Below are 20,110 nucleotides of genomic sequence, written 5' to 3' on the forward strand. Positions count from 1 at the left end.
TATTTATTGTAGTTGCCCCTGCATGATGACATACTCTCTAAACTGTCTTCATCACATTTTCTATGGTTATCAAAATTCACGGGTGAAAGAGAGAACGATCGATATAAGCGGTGACTATTTTTTATGATGCGAGTATTATGACACAACATCGTACGTCTGGCAGCTAATGCTGCCCGCGAGATTTTGGCCCAGAGTGAAGTGGTTAATCTTACAAAAAGACATCATAATAAAGATGAGAGGGAGGGTGGAGGGGAGTGGAATATGTAGGGGATGGGTGGGAGTGGTTTCTATGCCTTTTTCTTTTTGGCTACCCCCCCATGTAAGGGGGAGAAAGCCTTTGGTATATGTATGTATCTACAATTATATTAATGCAATATCATCATCAACCACTTCTCCAAAGCAAGTTTTAAATCTACCACTCAGAAAATAGGAAACTAACAAAAGAATTATGAAAGCTCAAACTAGACAAAGATGTTGCCCTCTCCCCTTCGTAAATAGTGATATGGAAGTGGCAATAAAGAGATTGAAAAATGTCCATGGTGAAGGCCCAGATAAAATTTTAAACATCTATCTGAAATGCCTTAGTCCAAATGCAATAAAAGCCTTACAATTAGTTCAGACAATTCCACAAAATCTCTTCACTTAGTGAATTATGAACTAAACCAGGGACTGGATCTCCGGCTAGAGGGAACCAAGACAACAGATTAATTGTCTGTGTATAATGCATGCATGCATCTTGGGCAGATGGTGTCTTATTTTTAGGCCAATTTTATGTTGATATCACAAAAAATGTATTTCAATACAAACTACAAGTTTTCCCCTTCAAAGTAATCCCCCTGGAGTATATGAACGTGATCTCAGCTCTCTGTAGCTTTTGAGCTTTTTATCCACATGCTTTTATAGACATATTCTCTGTTTCAGCTCATCAAGCAATGAACACAGAGCAACGAACAAAATTGAAATTTCTGGTCCAGTTGGGGAAAACTCCGTCAGAAGCATTGGGATTGCTGCAGCAAGTGTATGGAGATGAGATGATGTCACACTCATGTGTTTTTGAGTGGGGCATGAGGTTTAAAGAGGGATGCGAGGACATGGAAGACGACCCCAGGAGCAGAATGCCTTCAGTGAGCAGAACTGAGGCCAATATTGAGTGCATCAGGCAGATGGTGCATATCAATCATTGGCTGACTGTTCAACTGAACGCAAATTAGCTGGGCATTGATCAGGACAACATCCAGAAGATTATCACTGAAAATTTTGATGTGTGGAAAGTCTGCACAAAGATGGTACCAAAACTGCTGAACAATGACCAGAAGGAAAGACACATGCAAGTGTGTCAGGATATCCTTGATTGTCTTGAAACCAAACCAGACTTGCTAGGGAGAGTCATCACTGGTGATGAGTCATGGATCTTTAAGTACAACACAGAGACCAAATGCCAGAGCCTTCAGTAGAAGAGTCTGACATCGCCAAGGCCGAAAAAAGCAAGGCAGTTGAAGTCCAAAGTCAAAGTCATGTTGATCACATTCTTCAATGTGAGAGGCATCATCCACTACGAGTTCTTGCCACAGGGCCTGACAATCAACCAGCATGTCTACAAAGAGATACTAGGGTGTTTGCTTTGTTTAGTGTTCGAGAAGAGGCGAGAGTTGTGGCAGGACAACTCATGGATGGTTCACCATGACAATGCACCTGCTCACAGTGCCCTGAAAATTCGACAGTTCCTGGCTAAGAAGAACATCACCGTGCTGGATGGAGCAACCTCCCTACTCACCCAATCTGGCTCCGTGTGATATTTTTCTCTTCCCCAAGCTCAAGGGTGTCATCAAGGGAACCCGTGTTGAAGATATGGACGACATCAAAAAGGCTGGGATGATGGAGCTGTGGAGGATCCCAGAAGAATCCTTCCAGGAGTGCATGCAAGCATGGCAAAGAAGGATGAGAAAGTGCATTAGACTCCAGGGGGATTACTTCAGAGGGGAAAACTTGTAGTTTGTAGTTTGGATTTGAAATAAATCTATTGTGACACCAATCCTGGAACTTTTCTGACACCTTGTATCTTATGATGCCATGACACACAATGGGTTGCAATGGCAAAGCATGCCAACAGGAGACCTTTTAGTCAGAAACAGAGATGAATGCTGGAAAAAAATAAATGCCTAATTAGGTAAATAAGATTGTGTAACCGATTGAGAGAGATTTTGTCTGGCTAATACCAGACAATTTAATTAATCTTTGAAGAACCATTGGGTCTGAGGAAGTAAGTTTTGTGTAGTGCCAGGTGATTTTATTTGTCTTAGAAGAACCCTTGAATTTGAATTTGAAGGGGTCAAAGTTGTTATTCTAACAAATGCCAGGTTATTTTATTCAGGGAAGGAATGATAGGACCCTGCAAGTGGTGGTCCTGCAAGATGGATGTCGGAGAATTATCTCCCTGCTGTCTGTCTTCAAGACACTTGGATCCACCTGGAGATGCAGCTCTAAGGGGTTGACACTTGATCTACAGATGGGATACCAAGATCCCTGTCATTTTTTACTATAATTTCTCACCCCTTTGTTCAGAGGCCATTGCCGACCACTGGAGGGTTGCAGGTTTTGCATATAGTGAAATTGGAGGCAACAACTGCTATTATCATCATTATTGCACATCATTATTATAGACAAAAGGTAAGAATGTCTTTTGGGCTTTTGCGGATCTGGAGAAAGCTCATGACAGGGTTGACTGGAAGATATTGTGGGAGGAATTGCTGATGCATGAGATAGGGGAAAGTAGTTAGGGGCAGTCAAAAGTTATGACCTGATTAGTAGAGCTTGTGTTAGGGTTGGAAATGGTGAGTGGTTTGAGGTGAATGTGGGGCTGTACCAGGGTTGTGTAATTTTACCATGGCTGTTCAATGTGTACATGGATAGGATGGTGTGGGAGGTAAATGCAAGGGTGAGGGGCAGGGGTTTAGAAATGGTTAGTGAGAGTGAAAGGAAATGGGAGGTGGGCTAGTAATTTGCTGATGACACAAAAGTAAGGAGATGAGATGTACAAGGAGAGAGAGAGGTAGTGAGTTGGAGGTAAGCCTTAACCACTTCAGTACAAGTCAAATTCTCATGCACAGCATCATAAAATATAAAGTCGCTGCTGTATTACTTGTTCTCTTTTTACTCTGAGTACAGTAAGTCCTCGTTATACGGTACATATGTGTTCCTGAAAACCTTACCGCAAATTGAAATTACCGTATACCGAACCCATTATAACATGTAATAATAGGATATGGCAGACGAATAAAGCCTAAAGAAAGGCACTGAGAGTTGTTTGAAACTACCTCATAGCTTTAGATACTTGGATGTGAATGTGGCAGGAAAGGGAGGAGTGGAGGTAGAATGTAGATTAAGAGAAGCAAGTAAATGCCTTGGGGGGATTAAAAAACGTAATGAGAAATAGACATTTGGGAATGGATGCTAAGAGAAGATTGTATGAAGGAGTGATTGTCAACATCTCTGTATGGGACAAACATACAACATAAGAGAATAAGAGTTCAAATGTGCTTGAGATGAAATGCCTGAGAAGTATGGTAGGGGTCAGTTAGGTTGGATAGAGTGAAAAATGAGGTGGATTTATGCCTTTGACTTTGGCTACCTGCCTAGTGAGGGGGAGAAAGCTGTTGGTATATGTATGATTTTTTTTTTTTTTTTTTAATATAACACAGTACCTGGTGTATGTCTGGTAACAGATTTTGGAAAAGGGTCATGAGTGCACAAATGTTGGTTATCATTTATTAAAGAAACCCTTATTTTAAATTGGTTGAAAACTATCTCAATTGACCCCTTTCATATGATGATCTGGTTGAAATATTTTGTTCTGTTTTACACCAGGTATTTGTAATGGGCTTTGAACTATATCTAAAGGGGTTAGAAGCTATCTTGATTAACCATTTCTTTGCCATGTTGTATGTGAACCCTATAACTTCACATTTGATTTCCCTCAGCTGAATAAGATTGCCTGCTGGAGGCCAGATCAAACAAGTCATAATAACTGTAAAGGGATTGACTGAGATAGGTTTAACAGTTTCACTGTGTAGTTTATCCTCAGTTGAATTAATTAACCTGGCAGCAACCAAAAGAGATTAAAAAGTTGTGAATGGTAATAAAAATTTTAGATTTTTTGGCTAATGGCTACTTATTTTATTCAGATCATAAAAACCCCTGGGTCTGTGGGGATAAAGCATTGTTTTAACATACAACATACAGTGGCATAGCCTATTCATAAATTAATATTAAGTTGTCATGATATTGTCTATTATCTTTAGCAAAAATATATGAAACTGCAAAGCCCAGCTTAGCCTATATGTAGAGAAAAAATCAGAAAAAAGATTAGTCTAACTCTTTACAACATAAAAGACCAATTAATTCCTTTAACTCATTGATGATTCTTGTATTCTATTTAAGTTAATTCCAGACCAGAAGGCCAGTCTTTGAATCCGAAGGATTAAAGGCAAATCTTAGTCATGTGAGTGTTTTGTTTACAGGAATATTAACAAGTTAATCCTACATTTTTTTTGCTGTTGTACTAAAGTTAGAGATAGTTTAACAAGGAAATCTTAACCTATCAGTGTGGTGTTCATAAAGTAAACCAAGATATGGCACATATGACAAATATGTCAATGAAGCAGTTGTAGTCTCCATAATTCCAGTCATTAAGGTTCATCAAACAATAGATGTGGCCTCAAGGCAAGTAAATTCAGTGATGCAGCTGAATCTTTTCAACAGCACTTATTCTTCTTGGTGTTCTCTTTGCCATGGAGGGTAAGGACAGAACTTGTTTCAATGTTGTGGTCCTGTTGCATCAGAAGAAGTCCTGCCAGGTGTTTCAAAGATTCGACCACACCTTCCCCTGTCACTGCGCTTGCCTCATACAGATGGAACTCATGGTTCTGTTTGGGAAGACAGACACTAATTAATACTCTGATGTTTAGACATACTAATGTAACATTATGATAACCCTTTAAACACACTGATGCATTTCTGAAATCTATGTTCTGACTCATGTCAGATAAATATTAATGGTGAACTCAGGACAAAAGAGAGCCTCAATCTTGAACTCTACATGAATGAATTAAACCTGCAACATCCTGTCCTCCACTTTTTTTAATATAAACAGATTTGTTTTGAACTAGATACCAACAGTGTACTTTACATAACCCCACCAAAGGTCACACACTGGAACTTGACCCAGGGCAGTGGACATGGTGCAGGGATGATCCGTCATCCAGGAGGAGCTAAGATAAGAGGGAGGGTGGAGGGGTGTGGAGTGTATTCAGGGATGGAATGGGTGGGAATGATTTTATGCCTTTTCCTTTTTGGCCACCTCCCTTGTAAGGGGGAAGCCTTGGTATATGTATGTATGTATGTATGTTAGTGGATATACTCTAGTTCTAAGACATTGGGTTTGTATCTATATTCAGAGATAGTAAATGTTTTGTTAGATGCCTCAGCTTTCAAGCATATATTAACATAATTTAAATGAAGGCTACTCTACCAGCACACTGCTCACAAGTATATTACAACAAATGCTGGGAAGATTCAATAAATAATATGTTCCACCAGAAAGAACAATCATGGTCCCCAGACACACTAACCAAAAAGATCATAGGGACTGACATACATAACAACAACAAAAGCAGGTTAATTCTATAGCAGGAAGACATTGCAGAGTAACCCAAAACAACCAAGTATCAGAAACAAAATTGCTATACAATGTAGTCACTCAGAACTAGAACTAAAGACCAATGCTCCCTCAAATTCAGATGACTTGATAGTAACCTAGCACAGTATATACAAAATTGCAGTAAAGAACACCCAAGTCTATTTGAACAAACTGGAACAATGACTAATAGTAATGAACGGAAGCTTCACCCCAGAAATCAAGAGTGACATTACTCATATCAGACAACCATGGAAGAAGAAAAAAAAAATGCAGTAGTAAAATTGGATAGCCAAATAATTTCATTGGAAAAGAACCCAGAAATTCCAGGCCTCAAATTTGATGCTCATATATGATTTTCAGCTCATGTATCAAAAACCTGACAGCAAAAATCAACAAGAAAACAAACATACTTAAATACATTGCAAGCGTTGACTTTGGACAATAAAAAGAAACTAATAACCATATTCAATCAATTCATAAGAATCAGTGTAGACTATGCCTCTACAGCATGATTCCCAACAGTAAGCAATATGAAAAAAAAATTGATAAACTTTACAGAATGGAACACCAAAAATAATAACAAGATGTACCAAAACTGCCCCTGCATACAGAACCCAAAATCCTCCCCGTAGAACAACACATGAAAAAAACAGGAACACAATTCTATGCCAGAACCCTAAATGTCATACACCCTTCACAATACATTAGAATTATATTTTTGTGTTAGTGTGTTATTGTGTGAACGAGTTGGTGTGTGATGACCAGTTCCAGTTCTTTATGCACTAGTTTTATGATGGTGAGTGCAGTTCATTTTGACATGGCTCAATGGATTTCTCCCCGTCTTCTCTTTTTCTGCATGAGGGGATAGAGAGAGGGGTTGCCAATTAAATGAAGTGGCCTTGCTGTGGATGTGCTGTGTCTTGCTACATTGCTTCTGACTCAGGGCAGTGGGCAAGATGCAAGGATGACCCATCATCCAGGAGGAGCCAAGAAAGAGGGAGGGATGGGTGGTGAATGGGAGCAGAGTAGGTGGGGATGAAATGGGTGGGAGTAGATTTATGTCTTTGATTTTGGCTACCTCCCACATAAGAGGGAAAAAGCCTCTAGTATATGTATGTATGAGTGCAGTACATGTGAGGTGAATCCATGTATGCTTCATTTTGTGTGCGTGAAAAGTTTATTAGTGTTGTATATGTAAAGGATAGATGATAATAATAGATAGATAAGTATAGGAGAGGATGGTTGATAAGGCATTAATGGACTATGTAGTGGTATCCAAAAGAAGAGTAGAAAGAGTTATGGATGTCCATGTTATTAGGGGAGAGAGTGAGAGAATATAAAATAAATTTTTTGGTGGAAGGTAAGTTGAGAGTGGAGGATAGGTGGAGAAATAGGAAAAGTACAGAAGGTATAGAGGTGCTTAGCATAAACTGTTTAAATGACAAGGAAAAGGAGCAGAAGTACAAGGAGAAGCTGAGAAAAGTGTAAGAAGTGGTGAAGGATAGAGTAAAGGTGGGAGTAGAGAAGGAATGTGGATATTTAGAGGAGGAAGTGACAAAGTTGGAAAAGATGGTAAGTGGAATAAGAGGATGTGAAGAAATAAAATGAAAATAAATGAGTAGTAGGATGATGAAATGAAGGTATTAGAAGAAAAGAAGCAAGATTTCAGGGATTGGTTCCAAAGTAGTGTGAAAGAAACATAGAGGTACAAAGAAAAAATAAGAGTTGAGCCAGCTGTTGTTTCCTGATGACACTGAGCTTGTATCAGGGTCAGGAGGATTAAAGCAGTTAGTGATGAAGTTTGGGAAGGTATGCAATAGGAGAAAGTTGAAGGTAAATGTGGGTAAAAGTAAGGAGATGAGATGTATGAGGGGAGAGAATGGCAGTGAGTTGGAAGTCTTAAAGGAGACAGGCTGGAGGAAGTGGGTAGTTTTAGGTATTTGGGGTCCCATGTGGCAGGAAAGAGAGGAGTGGTGGGGGTAAATTGCAGATTGAGAAGCAAGTAAACACCTATCCTCAGGAATCAGATCGATTCCAGGTTACAAGACTTTAAGTCTCTGTGGTGTAGTGGGATTAGGCTTTGTGAAGATAATCTTATGGGTGGCCGAAAGCAGTGGGTTCGAATCCTACATGCGACTGTCATAAAAATGATCAGATTAATGTCGCTGTCATTAGCGAATTTCTCTCATATTTACAATTTTATTCAATTCATATTATAATGTAGGACTCCAATACAACAGGTTGATATGAGTATGCCAGGTGTCCACACATCATACACAAAATAGGTTACCAAAAATAGTTTGATGTCGTATTAGTACGGTGTGGCCTCCGTCACTCACTGCATGATTGGGATTTAAGATATTAAGTGTTAGTTATTATACGGGTGTGTAGGCATTACATCAATATGACTTTTCTCTTTGTGTACAGCCGGCGAACACTATAGCGTAAGCAACCCAATCTCAGTATTAGATGCTGATGGGAATTTATTATAGGTGCCTTGTTCTTCAGCCATGTTACCAAATTCATAGTTCATTAGTGTATTTTCTTGTTCCTTTCACCATCCTATTTACAAAGGATTACAAAGGCGGAGCATGCCGACAGGAGACCTTTAGGTCCATAACTAGGTCGGATGCGAAAAAAAATTATAATAATAAATTAATAAATAAAAACTATAATAATGTAAAAAACATATAAAATACATAAATAAATGCATAGGTATAGTTAGATAATAAACAAACAGGTAAATAGTAAATAATAATGAATTCAATTCATTATTATTTACTTTGAATTGACATATAACTAATAATAAATGAAAATCAAAACAGACAAATGATAACAAAACAAAAATAATATGAAATGAATTATAATCATTACAGCATATACATATATATATACTGTTAAGGAAAGTAGAAACAGATAAGGACTGTGAAGCACTGCAAGAAGACCTAAATAGGGTATGGAACTGGAGTCAGAAATGGGAAGTGGGCTTTAATACTAAGAAGTGTAGCATAATGGATTTTGGAAAAAGCAAAAACAGAATATCAGGAAAATATACAATTGGAACCAAGGAAGTAAAGAAAGTAGGATCTGAAAAAGATTTGGGAGTAATTATCACAAACGACTTGTCCTATGATGAACAGATTAACAAAATTGTCAGGGAGACTTACAACTTGCTAAGATCAATAAAAGTGGCATTTGCATACATGGACGAAGACATGATAAAAAAAATATTGGTTACATTGATAAGGCCTAGACTAGAGTATGCGGCGACATTGTGGTCCCCCAGTACCAAAAAGAATATAAAGAAAATAGAAAGAATCCAAAGAGCAGCTACAAAAATGGCACCTGCACTTGCAAACCTATCATACTAGGAGAGATTGGCTAAACTGGAGTTACCGACACTGGAGCAAAGAAGAGAGAGAGGTGACCTATTGACCATCTACAGAATCATGAAAGGCACAGAGATACTTAATAGAGAGGACTTACTTAACTGGGATAAGAGAAACACAAGAGGACATGGAAAGAAAATAAAAAAACATAGCTATAGAAGAGAACTGAAGAAAAACAGTTTTCCACATAGAGTTTTGGACACTTGGAACAAACTGGATAATGAAATAGTATGTGAAAAAACCATTCATGAGTTTAAAAGCAAACTAGACACTGCGAGATACAATGGCGAGACACCACGAGCATAGCTCCCCTTCCCGCAAAATACAACTAGGTAAATACATATATACTTCCTACTGTCTACTTCCACCCATTCAACTCCCATCCACCACCCTCATCCCCCCATCTTAGCTCCTCGTGGATGACGGGTCATCCCTGTATCCTGCCCACTGCCCACTGCCCTATTTAGGTTGTTTAAGATGTGAATAATATGGTATCAGTATCAGCCTTTGTGGGATTCTGCCAGTCACTGCTCTCCACCCCGAATGTCTTTATCTATTCTAATGTATTTCCTCAAAGTCCTTCAATACCCTCCAATTTTCCATAGTAGTCATTTGTGAGGGACCATAGGTTTTCTCCAGTACTGAATAAATGCAATTCACCCGGCCTTTCATTTTTTGCAGCACATTAACCACTTTCAAATTAAAACTTAGCAAGTTCGGTATACGTGATCTTTCAGTTTTGTGCATGAGTGTACATGTGTATGCATGTTTAAGGTGATAAACAAAATAGGAGAAAGAATACTTCCTTAAAATTGGAACTGCCTGGTACCGCTTACCTTAGCAAAAGTATGTGCTGTGTCACACGCCACAACGCGGAGGTGACCTGCGTCCTTCTTGTTGCCGATGACCACCACCACAATCTCTCCTGTGTCCTCCTATGATGATGGACACAAAAAAAAGCAGCATTACAAGCAGGGACATAACCAGGTAACCACAAATACAAGGATCAAGGTATGTCAAGTTCTTGTATCATCAGTTGCAACGTACACTGGGGAATGTGGCTTCACTCTCATGCCATCATTAATCCACTCTGTTTCTCTGAGAAAGCTCACATTTCAGTCACCCTTCTAACTCCAAACAGCTCTTGGCAGGATCATTCGATTTACCTCAGCCATGAGTCCTATATATGTTCTTTTTGTCTCCTCCACTGAGGTTTGTCCTTTGTAGAGTGGAATCATGCCAAATGATCTCATAGCTGGAGTTGACGGTCACAAATATGGTGGCAACAGACCTAAACTGAGTTCCATGCAACAGTCTCTGTTTTAATATGTAGTCATCCAACAATACTCCATGATTTTCCGATGGCACTTGTGACCAAAGAGGTAGAGACACCTCTTCGAGTCAGCATTTGATGTTCATGTTTCACAGGACATACAAGAAGCACAAATGACTTAAAAAATTTGCTCTAAGTCCTATGTAAACACTATGGACAATGTCAGTCCTATGAAGGACTTCTTGATATGACCCACCACTGTTATGAACTACACTACTGAGGTATGCAATTTTTTTCAGGACACCAGTGTCCTCACCATATGTATGGATAGATTGGACAGCGTTATCCAATAAGCCCCCAAACACCCGGACCTTGGTCTTGGTCCAAAAGACCTGGAGTCCCAATAGTTTTGCCTCCCTGTGAAGTAACTCGAGAGCTGCAGCCAGGTCCTACAATGACTCCTCAAGTACAGCATCATAGAGAAACGCATGGTCAGTAACCTAAGTGTTGCCAATGGATACCACACAATGACATTGATCAACAACTCTGCCCAGTACCCAGTCTGTGAATTTGCTAAAAAATATGAAGGTGGACATGTATCCTAGCCTCACTCTTGAATTAACAGGAAAGAAACAGGACACGATTCCTCTGTAATTCACAGCATTCTCTAGTATAAGCCAGATATCAGGTTAACAATACTCACAGGAATCCCATGGATATGCAGAATATCTCAGAGCACCCCACAATGCACTACGTCAAACAATTGATTGAAATCAACATAGACTGCAAACAACCCTTGCCAAAACTCACATCAGCCTCCACAAGAACACAAAACACTAGGGTCCGATCAATTGTTGACTTGCTTAGTATAAACCCTGATTGTTCAGGCCTTTGATACTTTAGCAGATTCTAACAAACCTATCCCAGTTATAGGTGAGAGGCCACTTTGCCCAACACCCTGAGCAATGTAATACCATGAAAGTCACTACAGTCCTATCAATCCTCTTTCCCATTCCAGCCAGGGACAGTTTTCTTTTTCCCATCTGAGAAAATGGCACTGGGTTACCAATTGGCCAATATCGCTGCATTCAATTCACAAATAATGTCCTCTTTTTTTTTTACAAATCAGTGCTGTCATTGCAGATATCGGCCGCATTTTCACGTTTTAACTTAGTTGGAGCTTTTTTTTTTTTTTTTTTTTTTTACCTCTCAAATAGAACGGAATTTCACCTATGAGAGGATCGGCAATTGCCACATACACCAGCCAGAAGAAGCTGGCTGTCCATGGTGTAATTCATGTACAGCTGCTCAAAGGACTCGTCAAAGAGACACCCCTCCACATCTGACACTAATTGCCCATCAGCTGTTCGGACAGTGCTCACTTGCATTTCTTCAGGGCTTGGTAAGCAGGTAGTCATTCACATTAAAATGGTCCTTAAAATCCTCAGCCATTTTCCTGACATTTCTCACCTTATATATCCTCATGAGAGCTCTCATCTGCTGTTTCTGAGTCTTGTATCAGTCTAGGTCCCAGCCAACCAGACAGTACGGCTCATCTTTATGCTCTCCATTGTTTCACGCAATGGCACATTACTCCTCGACTTTCGACGCTCTCCAATGCATTCCTCCATAATTTCATATTTGAAGGTATCCCACAACTGTTCAGGGTCCTAAAGGGTGTCACGCACTTTGAATTGATCAGAGGTCGTTACTACATGCTCCTGGGTACACTCATATTCCCTGAATTTCTCCAGATACAATTCAGGTTGATTGCCCTTGGATTCTCCTGGACTTGAATTATTACGCAGCATAAGTGATGTGGCTATGATCAGTCCCAAAGAATTCAACAATCTGGTCAACTTTATAACTGTATTGGGTCATTCAATACTAACAAATATGTGATCGGTCTGCTTTGACACTCCTGTGGTATTGTTATATTAAGTCTATCAGTGTGGTTTTTGCCTGTGAGACCAAGAACCAGTAATCCTCAACTCTCTGGGCTTTGCTAAATTCGGGAGGAGAGAACTGGTTCCATAATTATGGGGGACAGTCTATACTTCATGGCCAACTCTATCACTGCCAGTGATCATCACCATACCTTATCGCTCCAGCATTGTATCCATGTTAGGGTAGTTTGGTTCGCCTCTAATAGGTTGATGTCAGTGTAGGATGGTCTTAGATAGCACTCATGAAAGATGTGATTCAGCAGAGGGGGCCAGACCCCACTTATGCAAGTTATTGTTGGTTTTCACGACTCTGCTTCTTGCTCGGTTTTGAGTGACCCAGTCTTTTCGGCTGAGGTTGGTTCCGGTTGCTAGTGCCTCACATAGAATGTGGAGGGCTTCATTTGGTGCAGCATTTTCGACTTCCTTTCACCGTTCAACCCATGTCGCTGCGTCTGCAGCACTGGAGTATCACTCAACCTACTGGACTCCTATCTCCAGGCCCTGCGAAGATGCTACACACAGTAAACACATGGACTAGTGACCCATAACGGAGTTAGATGGCCATCGACTCGTAAAGGGTCCGTCTGCCCTTTGCATGATTTTTATCTGGATCTCTTACACACCTAATTTTCTCATGGCGGGGAACCAGTTCGGGGCGGCGGCTTAGTCGCCTGCAACCCAACCATGCGGCAAGTAGTACTAGATTAAGTGGTACCAGTAAAAATTTTGAACTCGAATTCGAACCAACAATGTAGTGATTCAATCAATGATAATGTCTTTCTTAGTTCCTCACCTTTACAGCGCCGACCCAGTCTAGGACGTGCTGGAAACTTTGAAGATTTGTTACATCGTAAATCACAACCACAGCATCTGCTTTCCTGTAGAGATGAAAGACAATTCCGGGTGAATTTGTTATCCGGAATGTACTCTGGAGTATAATGAATACAACCTATAAAACTGACAAAATTATATAGAAATATCGGAGTAAGGATAATACCAGGCTTAAGAAGGGTTAACTTTAGATTTTTACTTCAGTGGGAACGTTATAGATTTCAAAAGTCTTGGGTTTTAGTGAACATTTGGCTATCCAACGTGAAAGACAATTAAATTCGCATCACATGACACTAGAATTAGCTAATCATAACCAGCACTTTGTTCTGAATGACAAAGCTCTAATTCCACATCTCCTCTGCTTAAAGCAGGAGAGATGTGGAGTTTCTCAGAGCTCTAATCTTGGACTACTTCTGTGATGTATAAATGTGAATACATACACTGACCAGCTTGCGAAAGTACTGTCGACATTACAAAGAGGGCTTGCAATTTTCGTAAATATGCAAATGGTAAAGGCCCTCGAGGGAGACGAGAATAACCTGGGGTAATAGATGAGTATATAGATAAATAAATAAGTGAATCACCAAATGACAAAATAAATGGGAAGCTATATTAGGGGTGCAGAATAAAGAGGGCGGATGAAAAATGAAATGTGAGGAAGACCAAGAGGAGAACAGATGTAACGTGGGGTAGAAATTTAAAAAGAATAAGAAGACGTTTTGGAAGGAAATGAAAAATAATAAGTGGTGAGTTGGGTAAGGAAAAGCTAGAAGGTGCAAAATGACAGATACTGCGGAAGTGAAAGTGGAAGGAGGAAGATGAATAAAGTATTTCAGGCCTTTGTTGAATGTAGAGGTTTGTAGTGAGACCTTGTGGCAGTGGGACGCGTCAGGAAAATGAGTGTGATTGGAAAAGAGAATGGTAAGGTTATAACAAAAGAGGAGATGCAAAACGCATTGAAAGAGATGAAAGCTGATAAGGCACCTGGGCTAGATGATTGTCATGTGGAGTGTCTGAGGAGATAAGGAAGTCCTTCAATGTGTTTCAGTTTTCACATTAATAGTTTGTAAAGTACATTAACAAAAGGCTTGTCTAGATCTATATACGTACATACAATCCACCAAATGTTCTACAACAAAAGCTTAACAGTTTCGATGCATAATCTTCCATTTGTGGAATTTAAACTGTTTGTCTGCCAAGATGCTCGTTCTTTTTCATGGAGCATAATCCACTAGCATTTCACATTCCCTCCACACAATTTAGCTTTCATGCTGGTCAGAAGCACTAATTTGTATTTTTTTTTTCCGATCCGCAGCTGTTTATGCTGCTCGTGAGCTGGGTCTTTTAAGACAGGTTTATAGGAATTTCCATGGTATTTTCATTTCAACCAGGTGTTTTTGCAGGGCTATCCCTGTCCCCCCCCAACTGACCGGGTCAAAAACACCGCAGCAAGACACAACACATACACAGCAGTTCCTGACAGCCTAAATTGGTTTACCCCCACCACTTCATTTACGTGGTGACCCTCCCTCCTCGTCCCCTACCGGATAGATAAAGATGATAAGATTTCCCTTCGCGCCGCGTCAATTTATTATTCATCCATAACCATTCTCCACCCAATACTATATTTTGCCTTCTCCCTTCCCTGTTCAACAAGCACTCACTTTTTATCCAAGACTCCCTTCACCCCATCCATCTATCTCATTCTCAGTCTTCCCCTCAAGTTCACTCTATCCACTTCTGCCTTCCACACTGCAATTCTTTCTTCACTCATTTTTCTGTGCCCAAGCCATCCCAGTATTCTTTCATCAACCCTTTTTACCAAAATTGTATATGCCTTGTCTGTATAATTTATTTCTTGGCTCTGTATCTTCTGCCAACTAACATTCAAACACTACATGATCATCTTTTCTTATAGGGAATATATACTTTAAAGAACTGGTATCATTGGATTATTTTTAAGCAACAATTCTAATTTCGCCGGAGCGTCGTCTTTTAATATTGCCATACTCTTGACCCTGTGGACCATTGTTTTATTCATAGCAGTATTAAAGATTATGACCACAAGAATCTTAACATTCAATTGCTTTCTGCTTCTCCCAGTTCACCTCTTTACAGTCGAAGTCACCTACCATGTTTATAATGTCACTGTTAAATCATTTTCATAAGTGAAAAATGATGTCTAACAAAATTTTCTGGATTCACTTTATGCCCCCGTTTTAGGGGAGACATATGTTACTATCAAGTCCCCTTTATCTTTCTCCTTAGTTATAATTCTGAGATTTATTGCTTCAGACTTACCTTCTCTCAATACCAAGTTATCTGTCGTGTTCGTGTAAGCGTGAATATTTACTTCCTTAAAATCGTTTCATGTATCTGTGGGTTTGTATAGTTTCATGTTCATTGACCTCCATATTTGCACCCTCACCTGTAGTACTGTTTTGTGAGAGAGCGATACCGTTCTTGTCCCGCCGTATCCCACAGCTGGAGAGCGACCCGCGTCCGCCCGACGTCCACGCTTACTGTCTTTAGGTCGACCCCCACTGTGGATGAGAAACTCTTTCCGAAAACCCCTGTTGATGCTCTGTAGTGAATAAACATTTAGATTGTAAAGAAAGATGTTATTATACCAAATGAAAATATGAAAAACAATAAATGCAAACCAATCGTTTAGATTGCAATGGGCACATGGATTCGCAACACAGACGAAGAAGAATGGATTTTACAGCATATCGCCGTTTGTTTGTCTAAATGAATCTAAGCTTGGAGCTACCATGTGCGATCGCCTTTTTCCGGGTGTTTCTCCTATCAATGGACAGTGCTGTTGAGAAGTATGTTTCCATTTCCCTCAATTAAACTGAAATGATTTGAGCCCTTTTTTTATAGCCTACTATAGATAATCAAATCGGTGAACAGAATAGTCTGACATCATCTAGATACTAGTAACTTCTTGCGAAATGTTTAAATTGTGAATCATCGTTCGTAATACAGGAGCCCATTATCCTCTTCAATACTCTGGTCTACTGTATAGAGCTCACTGTGGCAAATATCAGACGATGTTACTTTACAACAAACAGGGAGGACTAAGCTTAAACGGAGTCTGTATGATCGAGACTCCATTTAGACCTGGGCCCTCCATTCATATGAATGAAAGTCGTTTGACGTTTGCCACAATAAATTGTAGGCGGCACACCACGGAAGAAATTAACTTTTTTTTTTAACAAATTTTATTCCAACTAGGTAGTAGCAAATTGATCCAATTAGCTGAAGGAAGGCCATATGAGAAGAATAATTCTTATGCCCTCTTGGATAATGTGAGAAAGTATAGATCTCATTCCATTCTTTCTTGGTGCACCCTCTTAAGCTCAATCATTTTTTTTGACATCAGCTAGGATAGAATTTGTGAGGTGGCTATTGTGCATTAACCCTGTCACTATAAGTCATTTGTTTTATTATTGCTATCGGACCATTTTTTCAGCTGGAAATAAGTATTTCCATTTTTTTTTATTATTATTATTTTTTTTTTTTACCTGTGAATAAAGGAAGTCTTTCCAACACTGCAATCTCCAAGGAAGACTACCTTGAACATCCGCGGTGCGGTTCCAATACCCCATAAGTCCTCGCTAGAACTGGCATTAACCTGGGTGTTCTCTGAATTTCTCTCTTCACTTGATGGTAACTTCACAGTAGACACATCTGTGTTTCTCTCGCTTCTCTCATTGTCAGCCTTCTCCCATATTTCAACACGAGTGTTCATCTTTTTGTTATTTATTTCTCCATCAACAGGCTCTGTTATTACATCTTCCTTTATAGTATTTTTAACGTCAAATTTTACTTTCTTTTTTGCATCTTTTGCTTCGTTTTTCACAAGTTCCTCGAGTTTGTTGTTGCCATTGTTTTCATGATTTATATGTACATTCTCTGGCAATGATTTGGAGTCGTCGGGTTTGCCTTCCCTAATACGATTCAGGTTCATGAGATTCTTGGTCTCCTTGACCTCTGCAAGAGACCCATCCTTCTCCGTGATATTGTGGAAAATATTGTTGCCCTGATTCACGGCAGTGTCTTCGTTGTCACTAAAGGTGCGAGAATCACAAGTGATTTCAGAGAGATGCTCCTCGAGGAAATCGGTGAAAGATACACGGTCAGCCATTTCTTCAGGTACGTGGTCAAATGTCTCTGCGTCTGTTTCATCGGAGATCACAAGATGGTCTGACGTCAGGACCTCCTTCTCTATGACATTAAGTTGCCTACAGACCTTCTCGTGTTTGGAGGGAAAAGAGTCAAAGTTCGTTTGAGTACCCAGGGAGTGCTTGCTCACAGCAAGCGCCCCCTCCGGTTCTTGAGAAACAAAAATTTGGGTGGCTTTCGAGGAGGAAAAATAATCGAGTTCTGTTTGTGTATCTATGGAATTTTTCTCAACCAAAGGCAGACCTTGAGGAGCATTAGACAATGAAAGAAAATCGACATCGGTCTGAGTACCCAGGGAGGCTTTGTTTACATGTGAAGCTGCCTCCGATTTGAGGGGGGCGAGAGTTTGAGAACCGTTAAACAAATCAGAGAAATCAATTTCTGTCTGGGTGCCCAAAGTGGTTCTTTGAAATTCGTACAAATCGAGTTCAGTTTGAGTACCGAAGGTCACATTTCTGGCAGAGAGCAGTACCTCAGGTCCCTGGGAAACTACACTTTGAGACTCCGTTGAGCAATTACCAAACTCGAATTCCGTCTGAGTACATAAGGAGTTCTTGCTAACTGTAGGCAATATCTTAAACTCCTGAGGCACAAAACGCTGAGATTCGGATGATTGACCTTGGTCTCCAGTGATGAAGATCAGCAGGGTAGTGGAGTATAATGTAGGAGAAGAGGGGTCGTACACAGAGGGCATGGAGATGAACACGGGATACCTGGAATGAAAAATTAGGCGTCAGACAAAACAAGGGATCCCTGACGATGGGTCTCCTTTTCTCCCTTGCTCTCTCTCTCATAGACAAGCGCTCACACACACACACACACACACACACACACACACACACACACACACACACACACACACACACACACACACACACACACACACACACACACACACACACACACACACACACACATACATGATTTGAAAATGGAGTAAAAAGTGGGAAGCGGACTTCAACTTCAAGAAATGTAGCACAATGGAATTTGGAAAAAGTAAAAAAAGAATATCAGGACAATATAAGATTGGTACAAATGAGGTAAAGAAAGTGGGATCTGAAAAAGAACTGGGAGTAATCATCACAAATAACATGTCCCCTGACAACCAGATAAATAAAATTGTCGGAGAATCCTACAACTTGCTAAGATCAATAAAGGTGGCTTTTACCTACTTGGACGAAGAAATGGTGAAGAGAATACTAGTCACACTAATAAGGCCAATACTGGAGTACGCAGTGACACTGTGGACACCCAGTACTAAAAAGAATTAAAAAGAAAATCCATAGAGCAACTATGAATATGGCCCCAACACTTTCAAAACTGTCATATGAGGAGAGATGGTCAAAATTGGGACTACCGACTCTGGAACAAAGAAGAGAAAGAGGCGACTTGTTAACCATCTATAGAATCATGAAAGGCGCGGAAGTCCTTGATAGAAAAGACTTACTAAATCAGGACAAGAGAATAACAAGGGGACATGAAAAGAAACTCAAAAAAGACAGTTATAGAAGATACCTGAAAAAAAACAGCTTTCCACACAGAGTGGTGGATGTCTGGAACAAACTGAACGAAATAATAGCGTGTGCAAAAACTATATACGAATTTAAGAGCAAACTACTGTAGACATTGCGATATACAAAGACGGGACACCACGAGCGTAGCTCCCCTTCCCGTAAGATACAACTAGGTAAATACAATTAGGTAAAATACACATACACACACACTGCTCGAAGGGACAGTGGTACTGTTCACAACCACTAATCCAGGGGTTTGAGTTCGATTCCCGACTTGGGCTGAAATAATCTTAGTATTGTTCGTTGCAATGCATGCCGGCACTCCAACTCTCGTGGACAAGGAGTTTTGTGTGTGTGTATTCACTTGGTCTTTGGATCACGTGTTGGACTCGTGATCGACAGCTATTTCCCTCCTGGAAGAGAGCTCAGAGCTCGTAGGTCCGATCTATGGGTAATGTTATGACCTTGCACACACACACACACACCCAACTCCCCGCCCACGAGAGTCAGAGTAACGACCCGAGGCACAGCGATACCGAAATAATTTCGGCCCTGGGCAGGATTCGAACTGGTTACTGGGAGCACTTCTGCTTCCCAGTTCAGCGCTCTACCAACTGTGCCACCGAATCGTGTGTGTGCGTGCGTGTGTGTATGTGTGTGTGTGAGTGTGTTTGTGTGTGTGTGTGTGTGAGGTCACAGCAATAACTATAGATCGGGTATACATGAACTCTGAGCTCTCATCCGGGAGAGTAATAGCTGAGCTGTCGATCACGAGTCCAATACGTGATTCAAGACCACGATGACACACACACACACACACACACACACACACACACACACACACACACACACACACACACACACACACACACACACACACACACACACACACACACACACACACACTTCAACGAATGGACGGCTTAGAAGACGTTCTGAAGAAAACTGAAGTCTGTGGATCCCAACGCAAAGAGAAGTGCCTAGTGTTTTTACAGGGTGGGGGGGAAATTGCTCGTGGAGTAGTGGGAAAGTAGGGAAAGAGGAAAAGGGGAGGGATTACTGAGGGAAATGGAAGGAAATGAGGAGGGAGTAGACTTGGCCCAGGCAGACAAGCGAAAGGTAAACAAAAGACCCCCCGATCAGCTGAGCGATGATGAAATGTCTAATAAAAATGTAAAGATTAGAAGTATAGAGAGGAGCAATACAGTAGAAAGGGACGAGAATATGTTCCAGGGATTTAAAGAGGGTGGGGGGGACACAACCCCCCCCCC

At 40.4% G+C, this 20,110-nt stretch overlaps 2 protein-coding genes across 2 annotated transcripts in view; one reads left to right on the plus strand and one right to left on the minus strand.

Moving 5' to 3' along the window:
• The first annotated feature begins 502 nt into the window (after positions 1 to 502).
• On the plus strand, positions 503 to 1,454 carry LOC143035565 (protein GVQW3-like). Its single transcript, XM_076202432.1, has 3 exons — positions 503 to 539; positions 922 to 1,124; positions 1,212 to 1,454. Exons 1-3 carry the CDS (start codon positions 503 to 505, stop codon positions 1,452 to 1,454), a joined length of 483 nt encoding a protein of 160 aa, XP_076058547.1.
• Positions 1,455 to 4,011: 2,557 nt separating this feature from the next.
• LOC143035566 (uncharacterized) overlaps positions 4,012 to 20,110 on the minus strand; it is a 33,319-nt gene continuing 17,220 nt past the window's right edge. The window contains exons 5-9 of the mRNA XM_076202433.1: positions 16,665 to 18,038; positions 15,563 to 15,718; positions 13,097 to 13,181; positions 9,921 to 10,019; positions 4,012 to 4,922 (exon numbers count right to left, since the gene is read on the minus strand). Coding sequence (XP_076058548.1) covers positions 4,752 to 4,922; positions 9,921 to 10,019; positions 13,097 to 13,181; positions 15,563 to 15,718; positions 16,665 to 18,038 — 1,885 coding nt within the window. The 3' untranslated portion in view covers positions 4,012 to 4,751. The remainder of the gene's footprint in view (positions 4,923 to 9,920; positions 10,020 to 13,096; positions 13,182 to 15,562; positions 15,719 to 16,664; positions 18,039 to 20,110) is intronic.

This window comes from Oratosquilla oratoria, chromosome 19 (genome assembly GCF_046742065.1).
Source record: "Oratosquilla oratoria isolate Oo_2021 chromosome 19, ASM4674206v1, whole genome shotgun sequence".
In the NCBI taxonomy this organism is placed as follows: domain Eukaryota; kingdom Metazoa; phylum Arthropoda; class Malacostraca; order Stomatopoda; family Squillidae; genus Oratosquilla; species Oratosquilla oratoria.